This window comes from Fomitopsis serialis (genome assembly GCF_022376445.1).
Source record: "Fomitopsis serialis strain Sig1Antser10 chromosome Unknown B0H18scaffold_5, whole genome shotgun sequence".
Taxonomy (NCBI): domain Eukaryota; kingdom Fungi; phylum Basidiomycota; class Agaricomycetes; order Polyporales; family Fomitopsidaceae; genus Fomitopsis; species Fomitopsis serialis.
The window spans coordinates 12,600-38,422 of NW_025954965.1; the positions used below are offsets into that span (position 1 = coordinate 12,600).

General features: G+C 57.3%; 12 protein-coding genes across 12 annotated transcripts; 6 read left to right on the forward strand and 6 right to left on the reverse strand.

Annotated features, from left to right (window-relative positions):
- Positions 1-169: 169 nt before the first annotated feature.
- On the reverse strand, positions 170-3,363 carry B0H18DRAFT_977403 (pre-mRNA-splicing ATP-dependent RNA helicase PRP28). Its single transcript, XM_048044244.1, has 10 exons — positions 3,152-3,363; positions 2,913-3,102; positions 2,163-2,846; positions 1,946-2,110; positions 1,696-1,895; positions 1,202-1,638; positions 1,036-1,147; positions 790-982; positions 560-733; positions 170-495 (listed from the first exon to the last, which is right to left on the reverse strand). Exons 1-10 carry the CDS (start codon positions 3,230-3,232, stop codon positions 380-382), a joined length of 2,352 nt encoding a protein of 783 aa, XP_047898474.1. The 5' UTR covers positions 3,233-3,363; the 3' UTR covers positions 170-379.
- B0H18DRAFT_977410 (uncharacterized protein) lies at positions 3,335-4,362 on the forward strand. Its single transcript, XM_048044245.1, has 4 exons — positions 3,335-3,606; positions 3,671-3,885; positions 3,980-4,049; positions 4,107-4,362. The coding sequence occupies exons 1-4, from the start codon at positions 3,463-3,465 to the stop codon at positions 4,188-4,190; spliced, it is 513 nt and encodes a 170-aa protein (XP_047898475.1). The 5' UTR covers positions 3,335-3,462; the 3' UTR covers positions 4,191-4,362.
- A 280-nt stretch (positions 4,363-4,642) lies between these two features.
- Positions 4,643-5,488, reverse strand: B0H18DRAFT_869423 (uncharacterized protein; the record flags this gene model as incomplete). Its single annotated transcript, XM_048040019.1, has 2 exons — positions 4,643-5,210; positions 5,259-5,488. The coding sequence occupies 2 exons, from the start codon at positions 5,486-5,488 to the stop codon at positions 4,643-4,645; spliced, it is 798 nt and encodes a 265-aa protein (XP_047898476.1).
- Positions 5,489-6,043: 555 nt separating this feature from the next.
- Positions 6,044-9,076, forward strand: B0H18DRAFT_951242 (uncharacterized protein; the record flags this gene model as incomplete). Its single annotated transcript, XM_048042016.1, has 7 exons — positions 6,044-6,522; positions 6,575-6,755; positions 6,807-6,978; positions 7,185-7,390; positions 7,517-8,263; positions 8,336-8,397; positions 8,470-9,076. 7 exons carry the CDS (start codon positions 6,044-6,046, stop codon positions 9,074-9,076), a joined length of 2,454 nt encoding a protein of 817 aa, XP_047898477.1.
- Positions 9,077-9,566: 490 nt separating this feature from the next.
- B0H18DRAFT_481955 (glutamine-hydrolyzing asparagine synthase) lies at positions 9,567-12,269 on the reverse strand. Its single transcript, XM_048038244.1, has 11 exons — positions 11,872-12,269; positions 11,663-11,811; positions 11,034-11,613; positions 10,679-10,969; positions 10,518-10,620; positions 10,315-10,465; positions 10,213-10,254; positions 10,076-10,152; positions 9,893-10,011; positions 9,763-9,802; positions 9,567-9,685 (listed from the first exon to the last, which is right to left on the reverse strand). Exons 1-11 carry the CDS (start codon positions 12,035-12,037, stop codon positions 9,583-9,585), a joined length of 1,821 nt encoding a protein of 606 aa, XP_047898478.1. The 5' UTR covers positions 12,038-12,269; the 3' UTR covers positions 9,567-9,582.
- Positions 12,232-13,982, reverse strand: B0H18DRAFT_977417 (aldo/keto reductase). Its single transcript, XM_048044246.1, has 6 exons — positions 13,760-13,982; positions 13,499-13,703; positions 13,192-13,437; positions 13,016-13,128; positions 12,725-12,955; positions 12,232-12,653 (listed from the first exon to the last, which is right to left on the reverse strand). The coding sequence occupies exons 1-6, from the start codon at positions 13,768-13,770 to the stop codon at positions 12,503-12,505; spliced, it is 957 nt and encodes a 318-aa protein (XP_047898479.1). The 5' UTR covers positions 13,771-13,982; the 3' UTR covers positions 12,232-12,502.
- On the forward strand, positions 13,902-14,771 carry B0H18DRAFT_482011 (uncharacterized protein). The gene is made up of 2 exons (XM_048038245.1): positions 13,902-14,368; positions 14,436-14,771. The coding sequence occupies exons 1-2, from the start codon at positions 14,079-14,081 to the stop codon at positions 14,593-14,595; spliced, it is 450 nt and encodes a 149-aa protein (XP_047898480.1). The 5' UTR covers positions 13,902-14,078; the 3' UTR covers positions 14,596-14,771.
- A 284-nt stretch (positions 14,772-15,055) lies between these two features.
- On the reverse strand, positions 15,056-16,772 carry B0H18DRAFT_1114508 (aldo/keto reductase; the record flags this gene model as incomplete). Its single annotated transcript, XM_048033128.1, has 11 exons — positions 15,056-15,379; positions 15,468-15,505; positions 15,559-15,614; positions 15,666-15,711; positions 15,777-15,843; positions 15,901-16,108; positions 16,188-16,231; positions 16,292-16,392; positions 16,456-16,550; positions 16,616-16,641; positions 16,707-16,772. 11 exons carry the CDS (start codon positions 16,770-16,772, stop codon positions 15,056-15,058), a joined length of 1,071 nt encoding a protein of 356 aa, XP_047898481.1.
- A 259-nt stretch (positions 16,773-17,031) lies between these two features.
- Positions 17,032-17,981, reverse strand: B0H18DRAFT_977437 (uncharacterized protein; the record flags this gene model as incomplete). The annotated part of the gene is made up of 3 exons (XM_048044247.1): positions 17,744-17,981; positions 17,522-17,684; positions 17,032-17,461 (listed from the first exon to the last, which is right to left on the reverse strand). Coding segments are annotated over exons 1-3 (275 nt in total), but the record flags the coding sequence as incomplete, so codon positions are not given.
- A 672-nt stretch (positions 17,982-18,653) lies between these two features.
- B0H18DRAFT_977440 (t-SNARE) lies at positions 18,654-20,408 on the forward strand. Its single transcript, XM_048044248.1, has 7 exons — positions 18,654-18,991; positions 19,055-19,291; positions 19,378-19,486; positions 19,536-19,618; positions 19,673-19,792; positions 19,850-19,935; positions 20,003-20,408. The coding sequence occupies exons 1-7, from the start codon at positions 18,896-18,898 to the stop codon at positions 20,157-20,159; spliced, it is 888 nt and encodes a 295-aa protein (XP_047898483.1). The 5' UTR covers positions 18,654-18,895; the 3' UTR covers positions 20,160-20,408.
- Positions 20,409-20,510: 102 nt separating this feature from the next.
- B0H18DRAFT_1082461 (kynureninase) lies at positions 20,511-22,260 on the forward strand (the record flags this gene model as incomplete). Its single annotated transcript, XM_048031534.1, has 7 exons — positions 20,511-20,640; positions 20,716-20,815; positions 20,868-20,956; positions 21,006-21,139; positions 21,194-21,412; positions 21,473-21,642; positions 21,717-22,260. The coding sequence occupies 7 exons, from the start codon at positions 20,511-20,513 to the stop codon at positions 22,258-22,260; spliced, it is 1,386 nt and encodes a 461-aa protein (XP_047898484.1).
- A 350-nt stretch (positions 22,261-22,610) lies between these two features.
- B0H18DRAFT_977458 (uncharacterized protein) lies at positions 22,611-24,290 on the forward strand. Its single transcript, XM_048044249.1, has 8 exons — positions 22,611-22,629; positions 22,687-22,795; positions 22,843-22,963; positions 23,017-23,148; positions 23,221-23,520; positions 23,575-23,643; positions 23,696-23,767; positions 23,827-24,290. Exons 2-8 carry the CDS (start codon positions 22,790-22,792, stop codon positions 24,090-24,092), a joined length of 966 nt encoding a protein of 321 aa, XP_047898485.1. The 5' UTR covers positions 22,611-22,629; positions 22,687-22,789; the 3' UTR covers positions 24,093-24,290.
- The last annotated feature ends 1,533 nt before the right edge of the window (positions 24,291-25,823 follow it).

The window sequence follows — 25,823 nt, forward strand, 5'->3', positions numbered from 1 at the left end:
CGGAACACCATGGAGCACGCAATAACCCTCGGGCCTGGCTTGGGCCCTGTTCAGCATCCCGGCGCAGAATTCGGCATGTGGTATACAGGGTCTACAGTAGCCGCGTTCATATTGACTTACCTGGGAAGAGCGAAAAGGTAACTTGGAGCCCTTTCCTGATTGCACGGGCTTTACGATTTGCTTTGCACAATCTTTGAACGGAGGAAGTGCGAACGGACGATGGTGTCAGGCAAATGACACTGAGGGATACACATTACGACAAGTCTCTCACCACACGTTCGTTCATATACATGCTGCCAGACCCTACACCCACTCGCGGTGACGAATGATCTCCCTTCCACAGCAGCGCAGATCCCCCACATGACCAATTGGCTGACGCTCAGCCTTGGTCGTCTGCGTCCCGCTTGCGCTTCATCTCCCTCGACACCTTGTGCTGGGCCGCCTCGTGCCTCGCGAGTTCGGCGGGCACTTTCGACACCGGGCTCTTCGAGATCTCTGGGGACCGTCGCAGTCAGCCTGTGCACCGCTGACGAGAGAGAGATAACGTAAGGCACCGTACCTTGCTTCAGATCGTACCTGCATTCCCCACGGGAGCATAGTTGGTGCGTGATTGATACACGGTCAGATAAGGAGAAACTGAAACAGAGCAATGATCGGACGTACATTACTTCTTCGTCGTCGTTCGACAGGAGGGTGATCGCGGTACCTTGCTTGCCGGCACGACCAGTACGACCTACGACGCGAAGTTCAAGTCAGCGACGACCATTCGAGTGAACCGCAGCGGCGTACCAATACGGTGAACGTATGCCTCGATAGTATTGGCCATTTGGTAGTTGATGACCAAACTGACATCCTGCACATCGATCCCACGACCTGCAAGGTCGGTTGCGACGAGAACATCGGAGTCGCCCGTACGCAGCGACTGGAGCGCGGCCTCTCGCTGCTCTTGGTTCTTGCCTGAATGCAACGTTGCAGCACTCCACTGAAGAAGTGAGTGATCAGTATTCATCACAAGATAACTAATTCTGTGCTTACTCCTGCACGTTGAAGATCCTTCGCAACCATGTCTGCCGTCTTCTTCTGATTGACGAAGACGATGATAGGTGAGGGATAGGTCCCACTGTTGAGGATCTCCAGCACCCGTTGCCTGCGACGTATAGAGTCAGCGCTCAGCTGACAAGATAGACAAAGTGTCACTCACTTCTTTTTCTCGTCTCCGTTGACGAACTCCACATTTTGCTCGACCGTGTCCACGGCCCTGCCCGCCTCACCAATAGTGATGATTGCTGGCCTTTTCAGGTATTTCTTTGCTAGCCGTTCGACGGGTGGTGGCATCGTTGCACTAAACAGCGTCGTAACGCGGTTGCGCCCCTTCTTAATCATGGTTTCGCCATCGACATCCATATGCTCGCCCTGGTCCTCGCCCTCCATCGTGTCGCTGGGGAGCTTGTCGAGGATGAAGGTGAGATCGACTTCGAAACCGAGGTTGACCATTCTGTCGGCCTCGTCCATGACGATATACCGGCATTGAGAGAGGACGATGACATGTCGCTCAATGACATCCTTCAGACGACCGGGGGTAGCGATGATGATCTCCGCACCAGCACGGAGGTTGAACTGTTGCTCTTCAACCGCACGCTAGAAGGGCAAGGGTGAGCGAGGAGGTTTGTGCAAATTCCATACACAGTGACTTACTCCTCCGACGATGGATACACAAGTGAACCCTAGAGGTCCCGCGAACTTCTTCGCCTCCGACTCGATCTGCTGTGCCAGCTCACGCGTCGGCGACATGATAAGGGCATAAGGACCGAGATGTCTGTTCTCGTCGGTGAAGGGCGGCAGGTTGGAGATGAACGCAAGCATGGGGATGACGAAAGCAGCAGTCTTACCGGATCCTAATTGACTGTCAATAAGGCAAATATTCGATGCGCTCACCCAGACGTACCGGTCTCTGCAATGCCAATGATGTCACGATTCTGCAGACCGATGGGAATGGCTTGTCGCTGAATGGGAGATGGTTCTTTGTAACCAATATGCTCAACGATATCCAGAATTTGTGAAGGGATATCGGACTCGGACCATGAACGAATGGGATGCGGGATTGTACCACCTGTCATGGAACGTCAGCGACAGGAACGCGCGACGGAGATACAACAGCGGACCTCTGGTAGCGATGCTGAAGTCTTCTCGAAAGATACGCCAGTCCCGCTCCTTCATTTCTTCGAGGGGCTTCTCCGACCAGTGCCTCTCGTCCAGGCCGCTCTTGGCCGCCTTTCTTCGTTCAAGAGGGTCAACCAGCTGCATGACGTTCTCATTCCCATTCCGCCTGCTGCCAGAAGGCACGCCTCCACCGTCGTCCATGCCAGCAATGTGCCCACGACCGAACATGATTTGCGCTCCCTGCCGCTGACTACCTACGGCTGCAGGCGTCTCCGCATTGAACGTGTCGTCTTGCTCGTCCCAGTCGAAGACGAACTTGCGGTCGTTCATTTTGCGAATCTTCCGCTTCTTCTTGTCGACGCCGAGGTAGCGGGAGCGGATCGCGTCAATCTCGTTTTCCGTCATGGGCGGAACATACGCCGCGGATGGGGTCGTTAAATCAGTGGTACCGTTGCCAGTCGAGCTTACGGGAGGAGGAGGGGGAGGCATAGATACGTCTCTGTTCGCTGATGGGCCGGTTGGGGGAGCTTTACCTCGTTCTGCACGAGGACCAGTTGGGACGCCTTGATACGAGCCAGAGCGTCTGTCGTCTTGCGGTCGTCGATCCCTGCGGTCATCCCGTCTCCCATATCTCCCATCCACCCCTCTCTCATCTCTTCCCCTGTCCCGCTCATACCTGTCACCATCTGTGAGAGAAAACAGAGGACAGAGTCACTAAAGTTGCGGCGGCGTGATGAGGGACTAGCACTGACATCTGCCATTATCGCCGTACCTGCTCGTCCGCTCCCTCTCGCGGTCTCTGGCCCTGATTTCTTCAGCTTCGCGCTCTAACCGGTCGCGGTCACGCTTAGCCTGCTCATCCCGCTCCTTCTGTTCCCGTATCTCCTGCTCGCGCTTCTCGACCGCGAGCTTTGCGCGCTGCTCCTTAGTCAAGAATCTCGGCTATATGCGGTGGTCAGCACATTGCTACAACATGACACACGAGACCTACCTTGGAAGATGCCTCCTTCTCCTCCTTCTGCTTCTGCAGCAAGCTCTCAATGGACAGCGGCTGCCCCCGTGTGGCTGCCATGATGAGTGTCAAGGTGCAAGGTGGAGGTGGTGGACCTGTAGCGCTGAAGCCTGAGCCGTCCCAGACTCGTGGTGGGACCGATCTGTATTCCTATTCGGGAAAGCGCCATCTGCACCGCGACCCCCGCGTCCAAGCACTGTCTCGTTCGCGTTCAGTGTACGCGACGGCTGCTTTCCTCGTCTTCTCGGATACTCTTCATCGTCTCCCGTTGCTGCGCTGAACGGTCTTTAATGCCCGGCATGAACCGCGACGTGGAGGAGTTGCGGATGGATTCACCACGTCCAGAGACTCCGGAGCCAGCTACACGGCAGGGGCGCAGGAATGGCGTTGAGGGGGTCCAGCTGCTGGACGATGATGGTGCTATTTCAGTTCAGGTACGGATCGTACTAGATTGCGTTGAGTACGGCGGTCTGACACGCGGTGATCAATTAACTGCAGCTGGAATTCTGTCTGAAGCACATTTTCGCGAAGTACTGCACCCCACGGCCTCCGCCGCAGAAGTTTGCAGGGATGCTTTCGCCACCTGAGGGGGCATATCTCTCGCCAGAAGGTTTGGATACGTGGGCACGCGATACGAATGGCACGCCGTTCGATGAGGCGACGAAGGAGGAACTGATGGAGTTCCTGGACGTGACGGAAGATGGCGGTCTTACGTGAGTATCTCGTTGAGCTCTCGTTGAGCTGCTATATGCTCGTTTGCTCGGATGAAACGCATTTGGAGGCCGTATACTTACCCGTGTTTCACAGCTTCAAGGGGTTCATGCAGGTTTACCAGCTACAAACCGAGAACGATGAAGAGGAAACTTGGAGAGACTTGGTGAGCGACGTATTTTTTTGCGTATATGAAACTACCTCTCATACATGACCGACTCAGTCCAGTCACGGATTTGATAGAACACTCAGATTAGTGGCTACACGCAGAGAAGACATGGACACGGACGGTCGCAATACTCCGTAAGCCCTCGACTTGATATAATGCGAACAATTCTAATTTGGCGTCATGGTGGTGATACAGAGTGCAAACAAATGGCACCCATTCATCATGAGGGTTGCTGCATGCCATGCAGTCCCAGTGCATCAGCGAAAACAAGGATCCGAGCGACGTCGCCGCCCGTTGCAACCTTGCAATTAGGCTCCCATACGCAACGGGATGACCATGTCCAATGAAACGACACTGATGTCTAATACCCAATGCTCTCGATGACTACCCTGTACAACGACACTCATCCCATGGTGATATCTCGCATGGGCATGGGAATTCAACCACTTACGCTACAGCTCAACACGACGGCCCCATTGCTGACGGGTCGCGCGTTCTTTTCTCTTGCATTTGCATTGTATAGATCGATGTTGTTTCTCCGTACCTGCACACAACAAAAGCACGAACAATTAAACGTTGCCGGATACAGATTAGCTGTCTGTTTTCCGTGTGAGCTTCCAGATCTCCACATCGTCCCAATCCTCCTTGTCCCAGTTCGCTCCGCCCTTTTCCAACGCTTTGACGATTTTCTTGTGTGGGACGCGCTCAGCGGTAAAATCCCAGAGTCTTACGGCATCCGCAAGTGCAAGGTCGATAAGCAACGGGTCTCGTCGCTCTATGGCAAGATATACCGGTGGTGAACGGCAACCATGCTTCGCCGAGAGCGTGGTGAGAGCATGCAGGGTTCGAAAGAGCGGCTGGACTATCTCGGTGGCGTACAACGTGTCGGAGGAGATGATCAGGTCGAACGGTGGCCTGAGTGTCTCGACGAGGTCCGGATGATCCGCCTCTGGGCCCTCCGGCAACCCTATGAACGTGGCGTTGTCCCATACCCATTGATCTGGGGGCACAGTCCAGTCGAGCGCACGGACTTGGACGGTGCCACTGCCCACGGGCAGTTGCGAGGTGTTACGCGCGACGTTGCTTGAGAGCACGGCGGAAATGACATCGGGCAGATCTGTTGCGAGCACGTCCCAGCCCATGGAGCACAAGGCCAGCCTGCAGTCCACATGAGATAGAAGATGAACGACTGCCGGAACAACGCACGCCGACAACCCAATCCCACTCCCGAGTTCGATGGCTCGCAGCCGCCGCCCCGGAGGCGCCTGGCGTCTGAGCGCGTCGGCTAAGAACAAGGAGAGACACTGCGCGCCGAGCCAGAGGGCGGTGCCGTTTGTGAGGCCATTGTCGCGCTGTGCGAGGTAGAAGAGGTGGCCGTGGAAGGGGTAGCGAAGGAGGGCGATGTGCTTTGTGCTGTGTGCAGGGAGGGCGGCCATGTGCAGCGACGTGACGGAGGCAAAAGCCACGAGGCGCGTGTGATACCTATCAGCACTCTCTCCTCCTCCCTCCCGGACCCTGCGTCGGCCTCGTATCCACGTTCTCCCAGCCTCTCCCCTCGCCCTCCTCGCGCTCAGCGCGCTGTATATGACCCATGAAGGCCTTCTTCAACCGCATCGGCCTTACGAAGGACAAGGACAGGGACAGGACCGACGTTCTCAGAGAAAGATACCCCAGCTCCCCCGCTGCCCGACTGGCCGCCTCAGCGCTCAACGGCAACGCCTACTACCCTAGACTCCTCTAAACCTCTGCCTGAGCTTTCTGATCGCACGCTCCCACCGCCCCCTCTAGACGAGCACGACCTTTCCACGTCAACCGAGTCCTCAACGAACGCTACGCCGATCGCGACCATCCACTCACTGCCTCCCGCCGATCCTCCACTCGAGGACGTCACGAACATCCCAACCAAGCACGAGTCTGTGAGCTCGTCGAGAACAGCGCGGCAAGAGCCTGACTCTGCGGGACGCAGCTCGCGCAAAACGACCAACGGCAGCATGAGCAATGGCACTACCAGCGACATCCAGAAGAAGGTCGCTTTCCTCTCTCCTCCACCGACACCAGGGCCTGCATTGGGTTCTCTACCGGAGAACGAGTCGTCTACGGGGCCGAGTGGTGCACACGCAAAGTCAACGGTGTCGCGTTTCCAGGCTACGCATGCCAAAGACACGCGCGGGTCGACGTCCACGGCTGCGTCCTCAAAGACTGATGTCGCATCAACCGCTCGATCGGCCAGGCAAGCGTCTACACGAACGGCCCCGTCGCCATTTACCGCCAAGAGCTATAACGACGGCGCGTCTATCCACCAGTCACTGCGGTCAGGGACTCCGTATTCCCAGACGTCAAATGCCAGCAGTCGGATACTGTTGGCGCAGTCATGGAGTGAGGTTGCAGAGGAGGACCTTGTATCAAACATTGGCCAGCGTGAGCGCACGCGGCAGGAGGTGCTCTGGGAGATTGTTGCAAGCGAGGAGCGGTGCGTTTCCATCCTTCATACCGTCCCGACATCATTCACACATCAAACCTAGCTATGTGAATGAGTTATTAAAGCTGAAAGAAACCTTCATCGATCCCCTCCTTCACCCTTATTCTGCTACCTCACCAATCGCGTCGCCTACACCACTCGACTACGAGGACTACCCACGTTCGGATACCCCAGGGAATCACTCGAGCACCTCCCCATTGCAGCTCGGTTCCTCTCACCACTCGGTTCCTGTCTGATTCGCCAACGCCTCAAGGTAATCCTTCCCTCCACGGAAGGACGATGGTCATCCGACCATCGACGGCGAGTCAATGAACTCAGAAGAGGAAGGAGAGGCGGATGACCGTATGGGTGCAACATACGCTTCTCGGGGGAAGAATGCCTCTGGTATGAGCCAAGCAGCAAAGCACAACCACCCCCAATCGCCGTATAACTCGCGGACAACAGGTGGTAAGTTTGGCACGACCGTGCCCTTCCCCTCGCGCTCGCACCAATCACTCCCACCACCTCCACGCGGTCTGAACACGGGACAGCCTCGACGCACTCACTGGGCGGCAGTCGATGATCGGCGACCGGGATCGAGAGTATTCGGCGGAGCCAGCGCTCATTCTGCCAGGCCTCCGACGACCACCTCCGGAGCTAATGTGTTGCGCAAGTTCAAGCGCAGTCAGAGTGGGGTACCGGAAACCGGGGTCAACGGCGCTGTACCTGCGCGAGAATTGCCGGAGGACCTTCGAAATGCCTCGAGGTCATCGAAGGCGGTATACTCGATGGGCACATGAAGCTGAGCGAGAGTCTCAGGAAGAGATACGAAGAGCAGTACCCGTTGGTACGGTCACTAGCGGACGTGTTCGTCAGCAACGTGAGTAGCATCCGTGAGCGAATGGGGTGACTCGTACTTACTGACCACCGTTGCTCTTTGCTTTTAGTCGCACATTCTCCACGGGTATGCGACTTATGTCCTCCACCTCGAGCGGCACTCGAGCAGGTCGACAACGCTATGTCAACAGCCAGCGCGAGCAAGAAGCCGAAGAAGCAGGATGCGGACCAATGGGTCAAGGTCTGCCAGTGCTTGCAGCGGCTGGAAGTCATCTCGTCCGACAAGGGCGAGACAGGGCTTGCTATCTCCCTCTCCAAGCCCTTCCAACGACTACTCAAGTACCCTCTACTCTTCCAGAATCTGCTGTATCACACAGACCCGAGTACGTTCGAGTACGAGAGTACGCTTGGGATGGTAGCAGAGGTGGAGATGATCGTTCGCAGTATTGAGGACGAGAAGATCCAGAAGGAGGAGCGAGACAAGACAAGGGACGTCTTCGCGCGCATTGAGGGCTTGGACAAGGTCAAGCAGCTCATGGTGCCGAAGCCGTCGCGAGTACTCATGGAGGAAAGAGTTGTCGGCGGTCTCAAACCTGGGACTGATGCAACCATCAAACTATCTGCACCCCCGCCGACGACCGCAAAGGGCGTTAAGGGCAAAACGTCATTCAGACGTTTAAGCGATGTCTTGCAACCAGGAAGTGGAGGCGTTGGAGGGAAGAAGGATCAGTGGCTTGTTGTGTTCAACGACGTCGTACTCCGGTGTCAACGCACGGGGACGACCTCCTTGCCATTGGGGGCTTCCACGAATTCGAGGACGACTTCGCTGCCCGAGTTCCAGGGCAAGGCGAAGTACGCCACGACGGGACGGCGGAACGTACATACGAAGCCTCGTAATCTGTACAAGTTCCTCAAGGTCAGTGACCGTTGGAACATACTGTCTACGAATGCTTGGGTTGTTGACATCTTGTCTTATGACTGCTGACAGATCGAGACTTGGGCAATAGGAGACGTCGTGCAGCCGAGAGAAGGTGTTGTTTCGATGGAGGAGTGAGTTTATCGCAATCTATCCCTACTCTGGTGCTAAATGACTATGCAGTGTCGCGCGCTCTCGCACACAAGTACACTCGGCGTACAGCCTCGCCTCGTACCGATGCCTGATGACGACGAGGATGCAGCTAACGACTCCGACGACTCTGACCGGAAGAGCAAGATGAGTTTCTCCTACTGGGGAGCCGACAAGGTCACCGTCCAGAAGCCCATCAAGCCGCGGCAACTAGCAGCCAATATTGCACGGCGAGGGGCTGCTGGGTCACCGACTGCATATGGCCGGGAGTCATCGGCGAATGCCAAGTTTGGTACACGCTTGATATCCGCAGACTCGCCTAGCGGCGGTGCACGTCCAGCGAGTCGCAGGACGCAAGTTACACCCTCTGGAGGTCGGCGGCAGCCCCATTCTGACGAGGACCACACCGTCAGGGCAACTGTTACGAAGGCCACTGTCACAGGCCATCGTCCAGCTTGGGACGGCAGCACGCGTGCGCCGGCCACTACGCCTACGCAGAAGCGTCCTCGAAACACGTCCCAGACAAGTGCTGCCACGCGGACAACGACGACCGCTACTGCGCCGAAGCAGCTTTCTTCGCCCGCCCCGTCGGAGGATTCTGGTGTAGGCTTCTACCGCCAGATCATTGCACAGAACCCTTCTCTCAATGCTTTGAACGCTTAGATGCTCATGGACTTATCTCGCTCTTGACGGCTCCTTCACGTTCATCATGTCTTTTAAGGATAACATATACGACCAACTCTGCCACCATCGCTATATGACAGACGCGCATGTCTTCCCTCGATGTCCAATATGCTCTGTTTTTCTGTCTCATTTCCCCATTTTCTCGCTGCGTTCTTCGTCATTGTCCCATTGTCATCGAGTACCCCCCAGTGGATGATACCGTATCACTCATTATTCAGTCATGCAATTTCCCCTCCGATATAATAGTCAGGCATCGGTTCCGAACCCTCGTCGTGCTGCTCTCGCCTCATTTGCCTCCGGGTACCCACCGTCTCTTCCCTCGCTGCGCATCCTTTCCCGTCCCAGGACCATCGCCAGGGCGTCCGTCGACATGCAGACACTTCAACTTCGCCGTCCTATTTCACTATCCCATTATCACCTAGATCTTGGTCTATCTATAATGTATTACAACTAGGTATGCGATCGCGCCTTTTAGTATAGCCCGCTCAACTCGAAGTCTCTTCGGACGCATCGTACGCTGCCTGGTGTATGCTCACGCTCCGCCCGCTCGGATCCGCCGCGCAGCCCCAGTCGCCGCGCGGGACCCATCTGTGCGCGCACCGGTCAGTCCATCATATCTTGCACGGCTTCACGTAAGATGAGAGAAGCCCATGAGCGACACGCACCTCACTGCCGTCTTCGCCGCTGCCTCCAGGGGGTACAGTCCTGCCGAATGAACGACGTTAGCTGCGAGTCCAGACGACCGCACGGGGAGGGAGGGGGCGAGCTAAGCTATAAGGGGGCACGCTGACTCACCGTCGAAGATTTCGCGGATCCAGTACGCCTCCTTCGTGTCTGGCGTGGACACCGGCCAGCGCTCTGCCCGCTTCGCGAACGCCTCATCAGAAACGACGGCGGCTGCGTGGTCTTTCATGCTGTGTGTGCGAGGCGAGGTGAGCTAGGAGGAGAGGACGGAGGGGAGGGGAGGCGTGGACGTACCCGTCGATCCACGAGTATCCCACACCGTCGGAGAACTGCTCCTTCTGGCGCCAGAGGATGGACCGTGGTAGGTAGGGCTAGCGCGGAACGAGCTCTGTTAGCGGCGGCGGTTGCATAACGTAGCGCAGACTACCGACCTTGCCGTCTGGCGCGCAGTCGAAGGCTTTCCGGAGAATGTACTGGGTAGTAATGAGGTTAGGGCGGCTGCGCAGGCGGAACGGAACTGAGTTGTACATTACCTTCTCCATACGCGGGCAACCATCCTCGTCGACCTTCTGTGCCGCACCTTTGCTAAACATCTTTTCCTTCGGATCAATGTTCATTACGACGTCCAAGAACTCCTTGTCCAGGAAGGGCACGCGTGCCTCAAGACCCCATGCCATCGTTGACCTGCAGACGCATGAGTATCTCGCGTGCACGTTGGATCAGTAGACAGTCTCACTTGTTGGCCCGCAGACAGTCAGAAGTGTGCAGGTTCTTCACCCGCCGCACGCACTCCTGGTGGAGGGACGGCGCATCCGGCGCCGCATGGAAATACAGATAACCTTCACGCCTCTTCAGCTCAAAGACCACGTACATTCGACAGTCCCTGGAAATACGCACCGGCGAAAATCTCGTCGCTGCCCTCACCACTGAGCACCATCTTCACGCCCATGGCTTTGATTTTGCGGCTGAGGAGGTACATCGGCGTGCTCGCGCGCACCGTCGTGACGTCGAACGTCTCGAGGTGGTAGATCACGTCCGGGATCGCGTCGAGGCCCTCCTGGACAGTGAACACGTACTCGTGGTGCACCGTGCCGAGGTAGCTCGCCGCCTTGCGCGCGGCGAGGAGGTCGGGCGAGTTCTCGAGCCCGATGGAGAACGAATGAAGCTGGGGCCAGGAGGCGATCGTCGCTGTATACGGACACGCTCGTGAGACACAAATATTTTCAGTGCGCTCTGTGAAAGGTATGCGCACCGTACTCTGTGACAGTTCCGTTGCCTAGCGTCGGCGACTTGGGCGTAGACGGGCCGCTCCGCGCCTCGGCGAGCTTCTGTTTCCGCGCCTCGACCTGCGCCTGCGCGACCTTGTCCGTCTCCCGCGCCGCGATCGCCGCAATCAAGCTGCTGTCCAAGCCTCCGCTGAGCAGCACGCCGTACGGGACCTCGCTCATGAGGCGCTTGCGCACGGCCTCCTCGAGCGACTCCCGGAGCAGGGTCAGGTCCGCCTCCGCGGCGGGGACGACGGCGTCTGCACCCTCGCCGTCGCCGTCCCACCAGGACGGCTGGAAGTAGCGCGTGGTGGAGTCGTCCGCGGAGTCGTAGACATGGCCGGGCGGGAAGGAGATGATGTCGTCGCACTCGTCGACGAGGGCCTTGAGCTCGGACGCGAAGTAGACCGCGCCGGGGCGCGCGGAGGAGCGCCCCTGGTAGAGCGTCGTGATCCCGATCGGGTCGCGCGCGGCGATGACGCGCGGCGGGGTGACGGACTCGTCGAGGAGGACGAAGGAGAACATGCCGTCGAGGAGGTTGCAGAGGTCCTTGCCGTGCTGCATGTACTGTGCGCGCAGAGTCAGCGTGAGGCGCGCGGGGTGGGGAGGGACGTACGAGCGGGATGATGACCTCGCAGTCGGAGTGCGTCTTGAAGGTGTAGTGCTCCTTGAGGGAGGCCCTCAGCTTGACATGGTTGTAGATCTCGCCGTTGACCGCGAGGACGACCTTCCCGCTGGTGCTCACGATCGGCTGTGCGCCCGTGTCTGCGTGAAGACATCACCTCAGTGTGGTCCACGCGCAAGATAGAGCGGAGATGGACGCACCGACACCGACGATGGCAAGTCGCTCGTGGGCGAGGATGGTCTGCTTGCCGCTGTAGCAGCCTGACCAGTCGGGGCCTCTGTGGCGGATCTTCTTCGCGCACGCGATGAGACGCGGTCTGTGTGCGACGGGGTTGTCGATGCCGTGAGCCGCGACGATTCCACACATCGTGTGTGGGATGCCTGGTGGTGCGGGTTAGTGGTGAGCAGCGAGAGAGGCAGCGGGGGTAGTCGTGGGCTGGCAGAGAGTTAAAAAGGCGGAATGCTGCTTGGCCATTTGGTGACTCGGTCGATCGTGCAGAGGTCCTTGACTCCTCCGGCTGCAGCAGATTAGATAGCCGGCGTCTAGATCCTTCCACGCGCCCATCATTCAATTTCCCCGTCAAATTCACTGGCCACGCCGACTGGCGACCAGCCGTCCTCTCGTCTATTCACTCGCTCGTGCGACGGTCCGGATGAGGGCGGCTCATGCATCTACGAGTGTGATGGTACGCTTACTCCATGAAATTGCTAACTACAGTTGTACATGCCAATCTGGCTGTTGAAGCCAGAGTTCCGTCGACAGACACAGTGGGCACCTCCGACCATGGCCTTCGTCAAATCGCGGTCTGCCGATATCCCCCGCCGGCGTCGCTCATCCCCACAAGTGTGCAGCCTGGTCGTTGCCAAAGTAGCGGTCGCCCTTGACCTCGTGCCTCGCAATGGCTTCGTTGATCTCCGCAAGGTCCGCCTCCGTCAACTCGACGTCGCCCCCCGCAGCATTCTCTAGCGTGCGCTCCTTCTTCCTGTCAATCCCCGGAACGGCAGTCAGCATCTGCGTATCCTCTGTACGAGTCGACGTGGGGAGGGGACGTACGAGGAGCCGGGAATGGGAATGACGTGCGCGCCGAGCGCACCGACCCACGCGATGCTCAGCTGGCCCGGCGTGCAGCCCTTCCTCGCCGCGATCGCCTTCAGCTCCTCCACGAGCGCGAGGTTGTGCTTGATGTGCTCCTCGCCGAAGCGCGTGAACCGCCGGCGTATGTCGTTCTCGGGCAGGTCGTCCACGCTCTTGATCGCTCCCGTCAGAAAGCCTCTACCCAGTGGACTGCGGTTTGAGGTCTCGAGGGTTAGCGTGTATTCGTTGGTTGGTGGGAAAGGGGCTTACGAGTAGGCGGCCACGGAGATGCCGAGCTCCTGCGCGGTGGCAATGACCTTCTTGGTCTCCTCTTCGTACGACCACGGGCTGACCTCAATTTCCACCGCAGTAATCGGGTGGACCTACATCATCGTCCCCCAAGTCGTCGATCAGAGCACAAATGCCACCCCTGATGTGTTACTCACAGCATGTGCCCGCCTGAGCGATTCCGCTCTGCACTCCGACATACCGATGTGGTCGAACTTGCCCTCCTTGATGAGGCCCGCGAGCGCCTTGATGGACTCCTCAAGAGGCACCTTCTGGTCAACCCGCGCAGACTCGAAGAGGTCCAGCCTCTTCGTGCCGCGCAGAGCAGCGTTGATGTTGTCGACGCTGCGGCGGAGGTTCTCCGGCGAGCCGTCGGGCCCGAGGCCCTTCGCCGACGCGCCGCCCTACGCATGCGTGCTGCGCCCTCAGCCCATACCCAGTGCTGAGCATGCCGGGCGAACGCACCTTGACGGAGAGGAAGGTCTTGTCCGCGTAGCCGGGGTGCTTGTCGAAGAAGCGTGCGAGGAGCTCGAGGTTGCCTGTGCCGAGGTCGTTTGCGTAGAACTCACCGCTGTTGAGGAGCATCTTCGCGCCCGGCGGGAGCGCGTCGATGCCGGCCTTGATCGCGTCGAAGCACTGCTCGTCGGGGACGACGCCCGAGCCGCGCCACCTGTGTGCTTTCACTGTTAGCGGCGGGAGCCTGAACTGAGCGATATGGCGACGCACGTCATCATCATGAGGCCGTGCTAGTGGGTGCATGGGGGCGTCAGCGTGCTGTGTTCCCGATGCTGTGGGCGCCGCGGGAGTGCAGACGTACCCCGACTTTCGCGACGGTCACGCTCGACGCGGTCCCTCCGAGCTTTGCGGTGTTCTGGAGCGTCATTATGCAGAGAACAGCGTCGAGGTTACAATGGTCTGAGCTGGGTTGGTGGATGCAGCGTCCGAGGCGTATATGGCCCTTTATACTGCCTGGACAGGCTGGTGCTTACGGATCGGCACATAGAGTTGCGCGGCATGCGGCGGGAGCCTGAGGGCGCGCGTACTGATGACGTCCGCTGCCTTCCCAGGGATCGATCTCTCCTGGCTCCTGTGGGTCCCCGTCTCCCAGCCACCCGGTCTGAGCGACATTCACCACGACGACGTTGATTCTGCTGGGTATTGGGACTTTGGGCTAACCTGCACAGTGTACCCAGATGGCAAGATACCAAATCAGGTCAACGACGCCAGCCGCGCCTGGTGGCCTGGCTGCACTGGCAACGTAAGCAAATGGTGCATACCGACGTCGTCGCGTACGGGGGGCAGCATAAACAGGCTTATGAGCCACGCAATTCACCGGTACGTCCTACGTCCGGTCGCGCAACCGGGAGGCACAACTTGACACCAAGCTTCAACGTCACTATAGCGGTCAAACGACGGGCATGCGAGCGCCGCTGAGCAAGCTACGCAGTCCTCGGCGGTCACCCTGCTCACAGGCATCGCCGTCGCTTGCGAGGCCCTTCGGCGCACCCACCAAGCAGCGTAAGCATGCTCCTCCGAACAGTGCCTGGGTGCGTTTTACATAGGACAGCCCCACGCGCTGCTCCGAAACCCAAGAGGTTGGTGTGTTCTCGGTATTGTCATCAGACAACTGGTGGTGTCAGTGCTATCACAGTCCACTGGTAGCCTCGTCCGTCGTGCCAGTTGCGATCTTCCAGTCTCCCACTGGTTGTATCTTCCGAGTAGGCCCGCAATCCTCGGATGGGCCAGTCATCCTTTTGCAGGGTGGGCGTCGTGCCAGTTTCTCCCGAATCCATTAACGCTCTATGCTGACAGCGTGGTATCTCGCGAAACGATTTCCTGACGACGATTTCCTATCACCCTGGAGGCGAAGCCCCCGCCGTCCCTGTACGCACATCTCGGCATCGCATTGACATGAGGATACGCTACAATGTGAACATTGTGGCTGCGCCGATACTAGTACATGTTCACTCAGGCTCACAGGTTGCACTCCACAGAACATAGATTTCAAACAGACCAGACCATCTAGCCCCAGAGCCCCGCAGCCTCGTCGTTCCCGAAATAACGATCACCCTGCACAGGGTACTTCTCCTGAACCCCAGCAATCTCTGCCAGCTCCGCCTCCGTCAGGACGACGTCTCCGCCAGACAGGTTCTCCAGCGTGCGTTTCTTCGTTCTGCAGACGAGAGCGACCATGAATGGCAGCACGGCAGACGCTGCAGCAAGAGAGGAGACGTACGACATCCCAGGCAGGGGCAGGACGTGCGGGCCGAGTTGGGCGACCCAGGCGATCGCGAGCTGGGCGGGAGCTACGCCCTTTTTGTCCGCAATGGCTGAATGGCCTTGGCACTAGCCATGTTCTGGTCGAAATACTGTGTATAGGGAATTTCCCGTGGTCAGTACGCAGCAGAGGCAGTATGTGCTGAGATAGAAGTACCTGCTTGAAGCGCGTCATCATCCGGCGGAGGTCATCCGCTGGTGAAGAAGGGTTGGTGAGTAACGGGCTACTGAAACAGACAGGGACTGACCAGGGATGTCGTCCATGCTCTTGATTTGGCCAGTTAGGAATCCACGCCCGAGCGGACTAGGGGTCACATGAAGGCGCAACCTTACTATGGACGGAAGGACAACTCACGAATATCCGGTGACGGCGATACCAAGCTCGCTGGTGGCCTCGATAACTTGGATCCGCAGGTGAATATCCAAGGTATGTCCACCCGCAAACGGGCAATCCATTGCGACATACCTTTCTTGGTCTCTTCCTCATACGACCAGATGCTAACCTCGATCTCCACCACAGCAATCGGGTGGACCTGTCCTCATGCATGTTACTACACCCGTCTCGGCTGCTGGAGCAGAATCGAACCCACCGCATGTGCGCGCCGGACGGTCTCCGCCTTACACTCGCTCAGCCCGATATGCTCGAACTTGCCCTCCTCCTTGAGAACGACCATGTTCCGGATCGCCTCCTCGATGGGCCGCGCGCGGTCGACCCGCGCGGACTGGAAGACGTCGATCTTCTTCGTGCCCCGCAGCGCGGCGTTGCACGCGTCCACGCTCCTCCGGAGGTTCTCCAGCCTGCCGGTCACCAACCCCACGTGCGTCCGCGCGCGGTCAGCTCACGGCTTGCCATCTCATCGTCTCGAACTGGACGTACGAGTTATCCGCTCGCGCTCTGCCTGCCTCGACGTTCACGGCGCCCTGCGGTGCGAGACCTGATCAGCGTCCGACGACGTGACACGCGCGGCGATGCTGCCTGACCTTGACCATTAGGAACGTCTTGTCCACGTAGGCCGGGTTCGCCTCGTAGAACCGCGCGAGCAGCTCGAGGTTTGCGATGCGGTTCGTCGAGGGCCGTAGAACTCCGCTGCGTGCGCGCCAGGGAGTCAGCAGCGTGGACCGAGTCTACGCGAGCGGATGCTGACCGGTGTTCAGCACCATCTTGGTGCCAGGCGGCAGCGCGTCGACGCCTGCCTTGATCGCCTCGAAGAGCTCCTCATCGGGGCGGGTGCGCGCCGCGCTGAATAGCCGTCGCCCGGTCAATGCTGGGAACGTGCGTGCGTTGGACTGCAGTGGAACGCGTACTAAACGGTCATGGTCATCAACCCGTGCTAGAGTTGCGTGTCTCAGTCTTTCTGGGTACCGGAGGAGCGGTATGTATGCTAGCAGTACGTACGGCGACTTTCCCGACTGCGACGTGGGACGCGGTCCCCCCGAGCTTGGTCGTGGTCTTCAGGGACATGTTGAACTAGTGCACTGCAGTTAGTTACGGTTCACTCGAACCCTTCAATGTGGGCCATTATATACGAAGGCGTTGGATGCGATTCAATCGCACAGCTGGAATCCGAGTGATTGCCGCAGGGACTGTAGTACTGACGCGGCCCGTCGGATGGAACGTTGAACGTTGAACTTTCATATGTAGATGCATATGTAAGGTCTTGCGATCAGCCCCTCAAGAAGTCCGGACTGCGCTGTCATACAGGTGATTAATGTCTCTACATGTCAGCCTGAAGCGTGCAGCGGTCATGAGCTGTTCGTCGTACGCGCGCTCGGTCGGCATGTCGCCGTTTGTGTGAATGCGCACCCGCCAGAGTCATGTATTGTGACATTGATGTGCCGAATCGGATCGAAACCAGAACTTGCACTGCCGCCAGTAGTACCCATCACTCGCGATGTAATCCCGAGATACACTGGAGAATTCGAGGCGAGGACAATACATTGGAGGCGTATCAGTTATTGTGAGCCGTGAATGCATCTTACTGTGCGGCAATAACAGTCTCACCTAAATTACAAGCCTACATATTTCTTCGTGATGCTTGCCATCCGAACCAGAGGGTTCACATTGACTCGACCACTGAATGATTCACCCAGACCCAAGACGACGTCCCCGACTCCCCGCCAGACAGGTTCTACAAAGTGCGTTTCTTCGTCCTACGAAAGAGCAACGATCAATGATCGCTCCGATAGAGCATATGCGAGAGACAGGCGTACAACATCCCGGGCAGAGGCACGACTTGAGGACCGAGTTGGGTGGCCCAGGCGATTGCGAGGGAGTTACGCCCTTCTTGTCCACAGTGACGCGGATGGCAAGTGCGCGAGTCTGCACGTTGTGATTGAATCTTGAACCGTGTAAGGATTCGGCGCGGGTCGTCCGCTGACCAAGGGTAGCTCATAAATTCTGGTTGTGAGTCAACTCATGACGGGACGACCGACCTGGGACATCGACAATGCTCTTGATTTGGCCAGTCAAGAAACCATGACCCAACGGAATGTCGAAGATCCCACCGCTCGGTTGTCTCATTAGCAATGAGTTGTGCATCGGAGGTCATGTTGGAGAATCACCGCGGACTGTGAGGCACGAAGATTTGAAGTCCAGCGCCGAGTAATTGACCTAGAGTATACATACGAGTGTGAGATTATGGCCTCTCCGAGTCGGTCAGCGAGATCAAATACAGGGAATGCGTCGACATACAGTTATCACCAAGTGGAGTCATGCACAGTGCCAACACTGGTAAGGAGCTTGAACAAGATCGTTCCCAATACTCATGGCTTGCGATAGTCGGCCCTATACTTGGGCTACTTGTGAAGCTTCTTAAGTTAGCGAGACGCATCGAACGCTGTCCTTGTCGCAAATGAGTCAACAGTAAGTTCGCTTTCTTTTTCAAACGAGACTCGAGTGCTCAAGCTGATCATAGCAACGCTGGTCCAGCAGACCCTTGCTGGGGTTTTGGGTGTAGAATTGACGTGTCTTTCACCGGAGCCTACGTCCGGTTCGCAGCTGCGTTCGCCTGAAGCATAACGACGCGCTGCATAACCGGCAATAGCGGCTTTCCTTGACAGTGGAGGACGCTAACTTGCTGGCCGCGGGTAAACAAGCTCAGTACGTTGGGCATTCCACGGACTCTGTGAGAATACAGCAATGGATTCGCCGCCATACATACTAGGCCAAGCGACCGAACGAGAGAATGCGAAGTAGCTGGCGGAAGTGGACGAAGCCTGGAGCTGTAATAGGATAGCGGTCGACTCTATGGCAGTCCAGCTGCGGATGGTGAAGCTGACCGCAGGCTGCGAGCCGCGAGGCACGCGTCGCGCGAGGTGTTCCCACGACTGCTCTTGCCTCGGCGCGTCTCCCGTTCAGGATCAGCCTGCCACTGCCCCGCCCCTTGCTTCGTCCTCTCTGTGATATACCCTTTCAAAGCCATGGCTCGCGACAGACTCGCTGCTCTAAGGGTTCGTATCACGCGAGCTGCAATAACGCGCGGGCTGCGCCGAGCACCCGCATTCAGTGGCTGACGATCGCATTCACAGGCTCAGCGGCAGCAGCAACAGGAGGGCCAAGATGGCCAACCACCGCAGTACCATGAGATGGCTGGTCTGCAGTCACCGGCATCCATAGGCCCTGCGACGAATGGAAATGGAGCGGTGGACGGCGGCGACCCTATGGCTCGGTTCTACGAGGAGGTACGTGAGCCACCCATTGCCACGCAGAACGAAAGTTGTTGAGACGCGGTCGTCCCCGCGCAGGTGTCCTCGATCCAAGACGGTCTGGCCGAGTTCAGCTCAAACGTGCAACAAATTGGCGAGTTGCATTCCCGCACAATCAATAGCACGGACGAGAGCGCGAACCAGAGGACATCTGCTTTGCTCGATGATCTTGTAACGAGAACACGAACACTCAGTAACAACCTGAAAGAGCGGATACAAGCTCTCTCGAAGACGCCCACTCCCCGGCCGCAAGACGCGCGGATCAGAAACAACCAGGTCAGTGGGTGACAGAGCCGGCTGCGAACGCCCCTACTCGCGTCCTGGTTACGGAATCTCGACGGGAAGCTAAAGGATATCCGTAGACTGGTGTTCTCCGCACAAAGTTTGTGGAGATTCTCCAGAACTATCAACAAGTGGAACGGGATTATAGGCAGCGGTACAAGCAACGCGTAGAGCGTCAGTTCCGGATCGGTACGTAGCCAATACATACAAATATGCATATGCTAACACTACCACATAGTCAAACCCGACGCGACACCGGAAGAAGTCGATGAAGTTGTAAACAATGCCCATGGCGGCGGCGACCAGGTCTTCGCGCAAGCGGTGTGTGCCAGTCAGAATGTCTCGCGTGGGTAGGCACTGAATTCGACCGCGTAGTTGACAACTTCTACTCGGTATGGCGAGTCAAGGGCAGCATACCGGGAAGTACAGGATAGGCACCAAGATATCCAGAGAATTGAGCGCACCCTGGAGGAGTTGGCACAGATGTTCAACGACGTGAGTAAACATACCTCGTCGCGTGTATTAGGTTCGGAACACTGACGGCGGCGATAGATGAGCGTGCTCGTCAACCAACAGGAAGAGTCGATCGATGCTATCAACAACACAGCTCAAGAAGTCGAGCACAACACTGAGCAAGGGTACGTACCTGCTGCGATTGCGTGGCACTAAGCACTGGGTCTAATTAGGTGCTGTCGCTCCCGCTAGATTGAAGCAGACCGAGAAAGCCGTTGTGCATGCCCGTCGCGCACGGCGCATGCGCTGGATCTGTTTCATCATTATCCTCATCATCCTCGCCGTTGTCGGCATCGTTGTCGGTGTTGTGGTCAGTAACAACGTCAAGAGCAACAACAACAAGAGCTAAGAATCTTCCGAGCTTTCCGCTCATTACTGGGATGAATCTGTGATGATGAATGGACATGGACCAAGTATGCGAGTGTTGGATGGATCTTTCATGACATTTACCTTGCAGTATCATACTCTCCTTGCTTAATCTACATACCACCTATCTTCGTTGCCAGCGCGCTTTGAATAATCGTATTTTCGCTTTCAGCCACGATGACGCTGCCATATACCGGAGTCCAGTGGCTGGCGGTCGATAAGTTAATCTGAACGCGTCTGCGCCGGACTGCTATCAACTCTGACTCTCTGAGGTCCTTGACTCGAGTCGGAGCCATGCCCGAGTGTTTCGGCCGCAAGCTCTCTCGGTACGACCATGTCGACATCTACTCCGGCGAGCATTTTCAAGCTCGAGGCCTCCGAGGACCCGCTCCGTGTCTTCCGAGATGAGTTCGTCATCCCCACAAATGCCCAAATGAAGGCGACAGCTGTCGCGCCCGAACTGGGTGAGCACCGCTCCCCGTCCTAGCGGGCGCTGAGTTCTGAGCCGTCGACCCCTCCCTCTCGCCGTGCTTGCACAGAAAACGAGCCATGCACATACTTATGCGGGAATTCACTGGGTGTACTGCCGAAACGGTCGAAGCAATTGGTGGAGGAGGAGCTGCAGGTTTGGGCGACGCGGTGAGTGTTGCGGCCTTCCACGGAGAGAGCACCGGACCAATGACATTCTCAGCGGGGTAGAGGGCCATTTTGACCACCCTCATGGGCGCGACTGGATGCACATTGCGGACTTTGTGCACCCCCTCATCGCAGAGATCGTAGGTGGGCGCAGCTTTACTTCCGTGGACGCGAGGTCTGAGCGCGCTCGTAGGCGCGAGCGAGTCCGAGGTCGCTTGCATGGGCACTTTGACGGCGAATCTGAATTTGATGATGAGCACATTCTATAAGCCTACCAAGGGGAGGTACAAGATCCTTTGTGAGGCGAGGGCGTTTCCGTCCGACCAGGTGTGTCTTATCCGCCCCTCCCGCATATGGCATAGACTGACGCCGTGCACACAGTATGCGATTGCTTCGCAGGTTGTCAGTCACGGTTTTGATTCCAGCGCTGTGGTCGAGATGTCGCCTCGCCCGGACGAATACACCCTCTGCACGTCTGACATTCTCGACGTCATTGCGCGCGAAGGCGCCAGCATCGCGCTCGTGCTCTTCAGCGGGGTGCAGTACTACACCGGACAGGCGTTCGCGATGGAGACTATCACGCGCGCAGCTAAGGAACAGGCAAGCACCGTGGTTTGCACGAGACGTGGGTCTGTACTTACGGGTACACTGTGTCCATAGGGCTGCGTTTGTGGATGGGACCTCGCACACGCTGTTGGCAACGTCCCACTGTCCTTGCACGACTGGGATGTCGACTTCGCTGTTTGGTGTACGTACAAGTACCTCAATGCAGGGCCAGGGGCGATCGGAGGCCTCTACGTACATGAACGATGGGCAGATGAGCCTATCAGGTACGTATTTACCCATCTCCCTTTCGCGTTTTGGTGGCAGATCAACTCATTGGACATCATTACATCTGCGTCAGAGCTGCGGGATGGTGGGGACATGATCCTGCGACTAGGTTCGACATGCCTGCTGTCTTCGCGCGTATCGGAGGAGCACAAGGATTCCAACAGTCAAATCCATCTGTACTCGCAACTGTCTCTGTCCTAGGGTCCCTCGAGGTCTTCAAACGAGCGGGTGGCATGCAGCCTATCCGCGCGCGCAGCTTGCGGCTTACAGGGTACCTGGAGGCCTTGCTATGTGCCTCTCGCTTCTACGTACCAGTGGCACAAGTCAATGAACTCGAGCAAGCAGCCGGGAAGACTGGCGTCACGATAATCACCCCAGCGAATCCGGAAGAGCGTGGAGCTCAACTCTCGCTCGTGTTCCTACCCACAGGTCGGGGCGTCATGCCGCGAGTATTGAAGGAATTGGCGGAGAGAGGCGTCGTGGGTGACAGCAGGAAACCGGACGTTATCAGACTTGCGCCTTGCCCGTTGTACAACACATTCGAGGATGTAGAGAGGAGCGTGCACATGTTGGAACAAGCATTGGAGAGTGTCGAGCGAGAAGGAATTCGCAATTGACCGTGACAGTGAGCGGAAGTGAGCGGAAGTAAAGATGTAGTACAATGTATCACTTAGACTCCGTTTCGGCGATAGTCGTCAGTTATACTATATTTGGTCATGATCTCGGACAGTCTAGGTACTCGGACACCGAGCCCCCAACAGCTACGTACGCCTCCTATCTCCGGATTTTCGACACATATACCTCAGTTAGCCTTCTGTTATACTCTCTGCGAACTCACAAGCTGCTGCGATAAAAACTGGACTCACAGGGATGATCATCGGGGGATGATGTCCAGATTTGGTAAGTGTCAGCTGACCGCCCTCACCTCGCGCGTTCCTCGCTCTCTCTCTTGCCATCGCCCCCTACCCAGCGGCCATTCCTTCCTCGTACGTTCATCTCCTACTTCGTTTGTGCTGATCACGAGGGTCATAGATGGTGTTTAGTAGGGTACAGGGTCCAGTTACCCCTTCGGCATGCTGGTCATGCCCTCCCAAACATCGCGTGTTTGCTGACCCACTCCGAAGCGATCTTCGACCCAAACGCCATATGCCTGTACGTATGGGTCAATTCGCCGTGCCTCATTCACTGAACGGTCCCAGTTTATTTTTAGCTATTTATTTGGGCTCACCAGCACGTCATCCAACAACCTCTCATCGACGGGTTCATGCCCAACTCTTCACCCCCAGAAGTCGGACACGGCCGAGGATGTGCCAAATCAAGGTACGAGTATCATCATAAAGTTCAATAATACTAACTTCAACTCATTCTACCAGCTCCTGCCGACTTCCAGTCCACAGAAGACAGAAGGCAGCGTCAGCTCCCCACACGGCCGCCGAAGGGCTCGCGATGGTTCATGATAGGAACACAAACCAATGAAAGATGGAGGGTATATAGGGCTGGTCGATGTAAGTGCTTTGCGTCAGTTCCCGTTCCCTCCTCACTCCTTGACATGGTCATGAGGTTTGACTACAACTCAGACGACGACAACGATATGCCTCCGCTCGGTACTGTCGGAGATTCAGATGACGAGGAGGATTATTCTCGGCCGTGGCATTCAGCCCGTGACTACGAGTACACACTAGCATCCCCACCCCCCAGCAGTTCGGCCAACGACGACAACGAGAGCACTGATGGCGCCGAACACACTGGCAGCGAATCTGATGGGGAGAACAGCGAGACTGATGACGACACAGCCTCTGATGTCAGCGATGACGAGGATGGCAACGACTCCTGGCCTGAACTGTCAGGCGATGATGCTGGTGTCAATGATGTCGACGGTAAGTATCTCCGAAACATCTACTGCTACTTTGCTAATCAAAATTCCCTCATAGATGATGATGAATCAAACAGCGACGAGGAGCCTGTGCACGGCGAAGGCACGGCAGGCCAGACCAGCTCCGGTGAGTACAGGGAGGTGTTGCCATCTTGTTCATGCACTCATGTTTCTGGCAGACAAGGCAGAGCTCACGCGTGGCGAGGCTGCAGGCTCACCTGAGCCTGGCGCTGACTCCGAGTTGCAGTCTGGTGAGTAGAATGACGTGTCCAGCTATTATGATACACTACTAACATTTTTCTTCTAACAGACTCCTCGGATGATGCTAAGCCGGTGGATGAGACACCGAGGACTGCGAAGCAGCGCCGAATCCAGGCTGCACTTGCAGCCATCGAGGCGTCCGGCCTCAAGCCCGCTGCCCAATGGGAAGCCGAAGACGTCTATCCGCAGCGCCGCCAAGACCTTCGGCATCGCGCCGTCCACTCTGAACGACCACTGGAATGGGAAGAAGTCGCGTGTCGAGGCGCACATCCCACAGCGCAAGTTAAACCCCGCGGAGGAGGACGTACTCGTTGAGTGGCTCAAAGAGGTCGGGCGGCGTGGTATGCCGCTCACGCAAGAAGCTGTCGTCGACCATGCGTCGGCAATTGCAGGCGTCCCCATCGGAACATCGTGGTATCGCCGCTTCAAGAAGCGCCATCCGGAGTTGGCAGTTCGCTGGGCGACGAAGCTTCAAGCCTGCCGCGCAAAGGCCCTCAACCGTCCGAAGGTCACGCGATACTTCAATATCTTGACGCAGGTCATCGAGGACTTCGATATTCCCCCCGAGAACAGGTGGAACATGGACGAGAAGGGTGCCCAGCTCGGTGTCATGGATGACATCAAGGTCCTCGTCGACCGTGACCAGAAGGATGTCTACAACATCGAGAATGGTAACCGTGAACTAATCACTATTATCGAATGTATCTGCGCTGACGGGACCGCAATCCGCCCTTGCGTCATCTTCAAGGGGAAGCGTCTGAACAAGACTTGGGGTCTGGACAACCCTGCGAATGCGAGGTAAGCTTGATGCTCATCACCACGCCACAAACTAACCTAATTCATTGGATGATATAGCATTGCGGTCTCGCCTAACGGATGGACAGACAATGAGCTTGGCACTCTGTGGCTGAAGAATGACTTCGAGCCGCAGACTGCCTCCCGGAATGTCTCCGGAAAGCCTCGGCTCCTGATCCTTGATGGACATAACTCACACTGCACGTACGAATTCTGCTGTTTCGCTGAGAGCCATAATATACAAATCGTTTGCCTGCCGCCGCATACCACACACAAACTCCAGCCGTGTGATGTAGGAGTCTTTGGGCCCCTCGCGAAGATCTGGAAACGACATGTGAGGCATGTCTTCCAAAAAAACGGCTTCATCTCGAAGCAGAACTTCCTCAAACATTACGCCGCCGCTCGCTCGCGAGCATTCCAGACTTCGACCATCCTCTCTGCATTCAGAAAAACCGGGATTTCGCCGCTTGATTCGTCTGTGATCCCCGACGATGCTTATGCCCCCGCTCTTGTGACAACTACGCAGAGTGCTCCGGTTGTCCCAAACCGGAACCTGTTCCCACACATCTTGGTTCCCTTCTCGGATGAAATCGCCGACGATTTCAACCTTCCCTCATCCTCTGCGGCCGCTGGCCCCTCAACTCCTGGTCCCTCGACTCCTGGCCCCTCGACATCTCCTCACCGCTCTGATCAAATGGCTCCCGCTCAGATCAGGACGGTCGCTATCATCCCTGGACTCCCACCCCTACTTCCACCCAATGCGCCGCGCCACATGCTCGTCCAGGCCAACTCGCAGCTGCGAACCATCGCCGATGCTGTGTGCACTCAGGCTTACCACGATCGTGCGCTGCTTTCACTCAAGGACCGCGAGGTTGTTGCCCTGCGGCAGCAGTTACACTCGAAACTCAAGGCCTCGCCAGGCAAAGCCAAAGGGAAGGGGAAGGGCCGTAACAAGAAGGGTGGGGATGGCGAGGCAAGACACTTGACAGGCGAGACCGTCCTCGCTTCCCTCGCCCAGGAGGAGGTCGATGCGAAGGAGCGGGAGACTGCGAAGGCCGATGCTGCAGCCGAGCGCAAATGGAAGGCGCAGGAGGCTGCAGCCAAGAAAGCCGAGAAGGTCATTGAGCGTCAGCGCAAGGCGGAGGAAGCAGCAAAGAAGAGGGTGGAGATGCAGGCTGCACAGCTCCGTAAACGGGAAGAGGCCGAGAGGAAGAAGGCGGAGAAGGAGGCAGAGAAGGCAGAGAGGGAGGC

Bases quoted from the DNA above. Each gene is read 5' to 3' on its own strand.
- B0H18DRAFT_977403 (XM_048044244.1), bottom strand. From the start codon at position 3,232: ATGGCAGCCACACGGGGGCAGCCGCTGTCCATTGAGAGCTTGCTGCAG. The intron at 2,847-2,912 runs GTCAGTGCTAGT...TTTCTCTCACAG, and splicing joins GTACGGCGATAATGGCAGAT to ATGGTGACAGGTATGAGCGG. The intron at 1,896-1,945 runs GTACGTCTGGGT...ACAGTCAATTAG, and splicing joins CATTGGCATTGCAGAGACCG to GATCCGGTAAGACTGCTGCT.
- B0H18DRAFT_977410 (XM_048044245.1), top strand. From the start codon at position 3,463: ATGCCCGGCATGAACCGCGACGTGGAGGAGTTGCGGATGGATTCACCA. The intron at 3,607-3,670 runs GTACGGATCGTA...AATTAACTGCAG, and splicing joins ATGGTGCTATTTCAGTTCAG to CTGGAATTCTGTCTGAAGCA. The intron at 4,050-4,106 runs GTGAGCGACGTA...TGACCGACTCAG, and splicing joins AGGAAACTTGGAGAGACTTG to TCCAGTCACGGATTTGATAG.
- B0H18DRAFT_481955 (XM_048038244.1), bottom strand. From the start codon at position 12,037: ATGTGTGGAATCGTCGCGGCTCACGGCATCGACAACCCCGTCGCACAC. The intron at 10,153-10,212 runs GTCGGTAGTCTG...GTTCCGCGCTAG, and splicing joins ACTGCGCGCCAGACGGCAAG to CCCTACCTACCACGGTCCAT. The intron at 9,803-9,892 runs GTGAGTCAGCGT...TTCATTCGGCAG, and splicing joins GATCCGCGAAATCTTCGACG to GACTGTACCCCCTGGAGGCA.
- B0H18DRAFT_977417 (XM_048044246.1), bottom strand. The intron at 13,129-13,191 runs GTGAGTAACACA...ACGATGATGTAG, and splicing joins CGCTCAGGCGGGCACATGCT to GTCCACCCGATTACTGCGGT. The intron at 12,956-13,015 runs GTAAGCCCCTTT...CTCAAACCGCAG, and splicing joins ATCTCCGTGGCCGCCTACTC to TCCACTGGGTAGAGGCTTTC.
- B0H18DRAFT_482011 (XM_048038245.1), top strand. From the start codon at position 14,079: ATGACGTCCGCTGCCTTCCCAGGGATCGATCTCTCCTGGCTCCTGTGG. The intron at 14,369-14,435 runs GTACGTCCTACG...ACGTCACTATAG, and splicing joins ATGAGCCACGCAATTCACCG to CGGTCAAACGACGGGCATGC.
- B0H18DRAFT_977440 (XM_048044248.1), top strand. From the start codon at position 18,896: ATGGCTGGTCTGCAGTCACCGGCATCCATAGGCCCTGCGACGAATGGA. The intron at 18,992-19,054 runs GTACGTGAGCCA...GTCCCCGCGCAG, and splicing joins TGGCTCGGTTCTACGAGGAG to GTGTCCTCGATCCAAGACGG. The intron at 19,619-19,672 runs GTGTGTGCCAGT...TCGACCGCGTAG, and splicing joins ACCAGGTCTTCGCGCAAGCG to TTGACAACTTCTACTCGGTA.
- B0H18DRAFT_977458 (XM_048044249.1), top strand. The intron at 22,964-23,016 runs GTACGAGTATCA...TCATTCTACCAG, and splicing joins CGAGGATGTGCCAAATCAAG to CTCCTGCCGACTTCCAGTCC. The intron at 23,768-23,826 runs GTGAGTAGAATG...TTCTTCTAACAG, and splicing joins TGACTCCGAGTTGCAGTCTG to ACTCCTCGGATGATGCTAAG.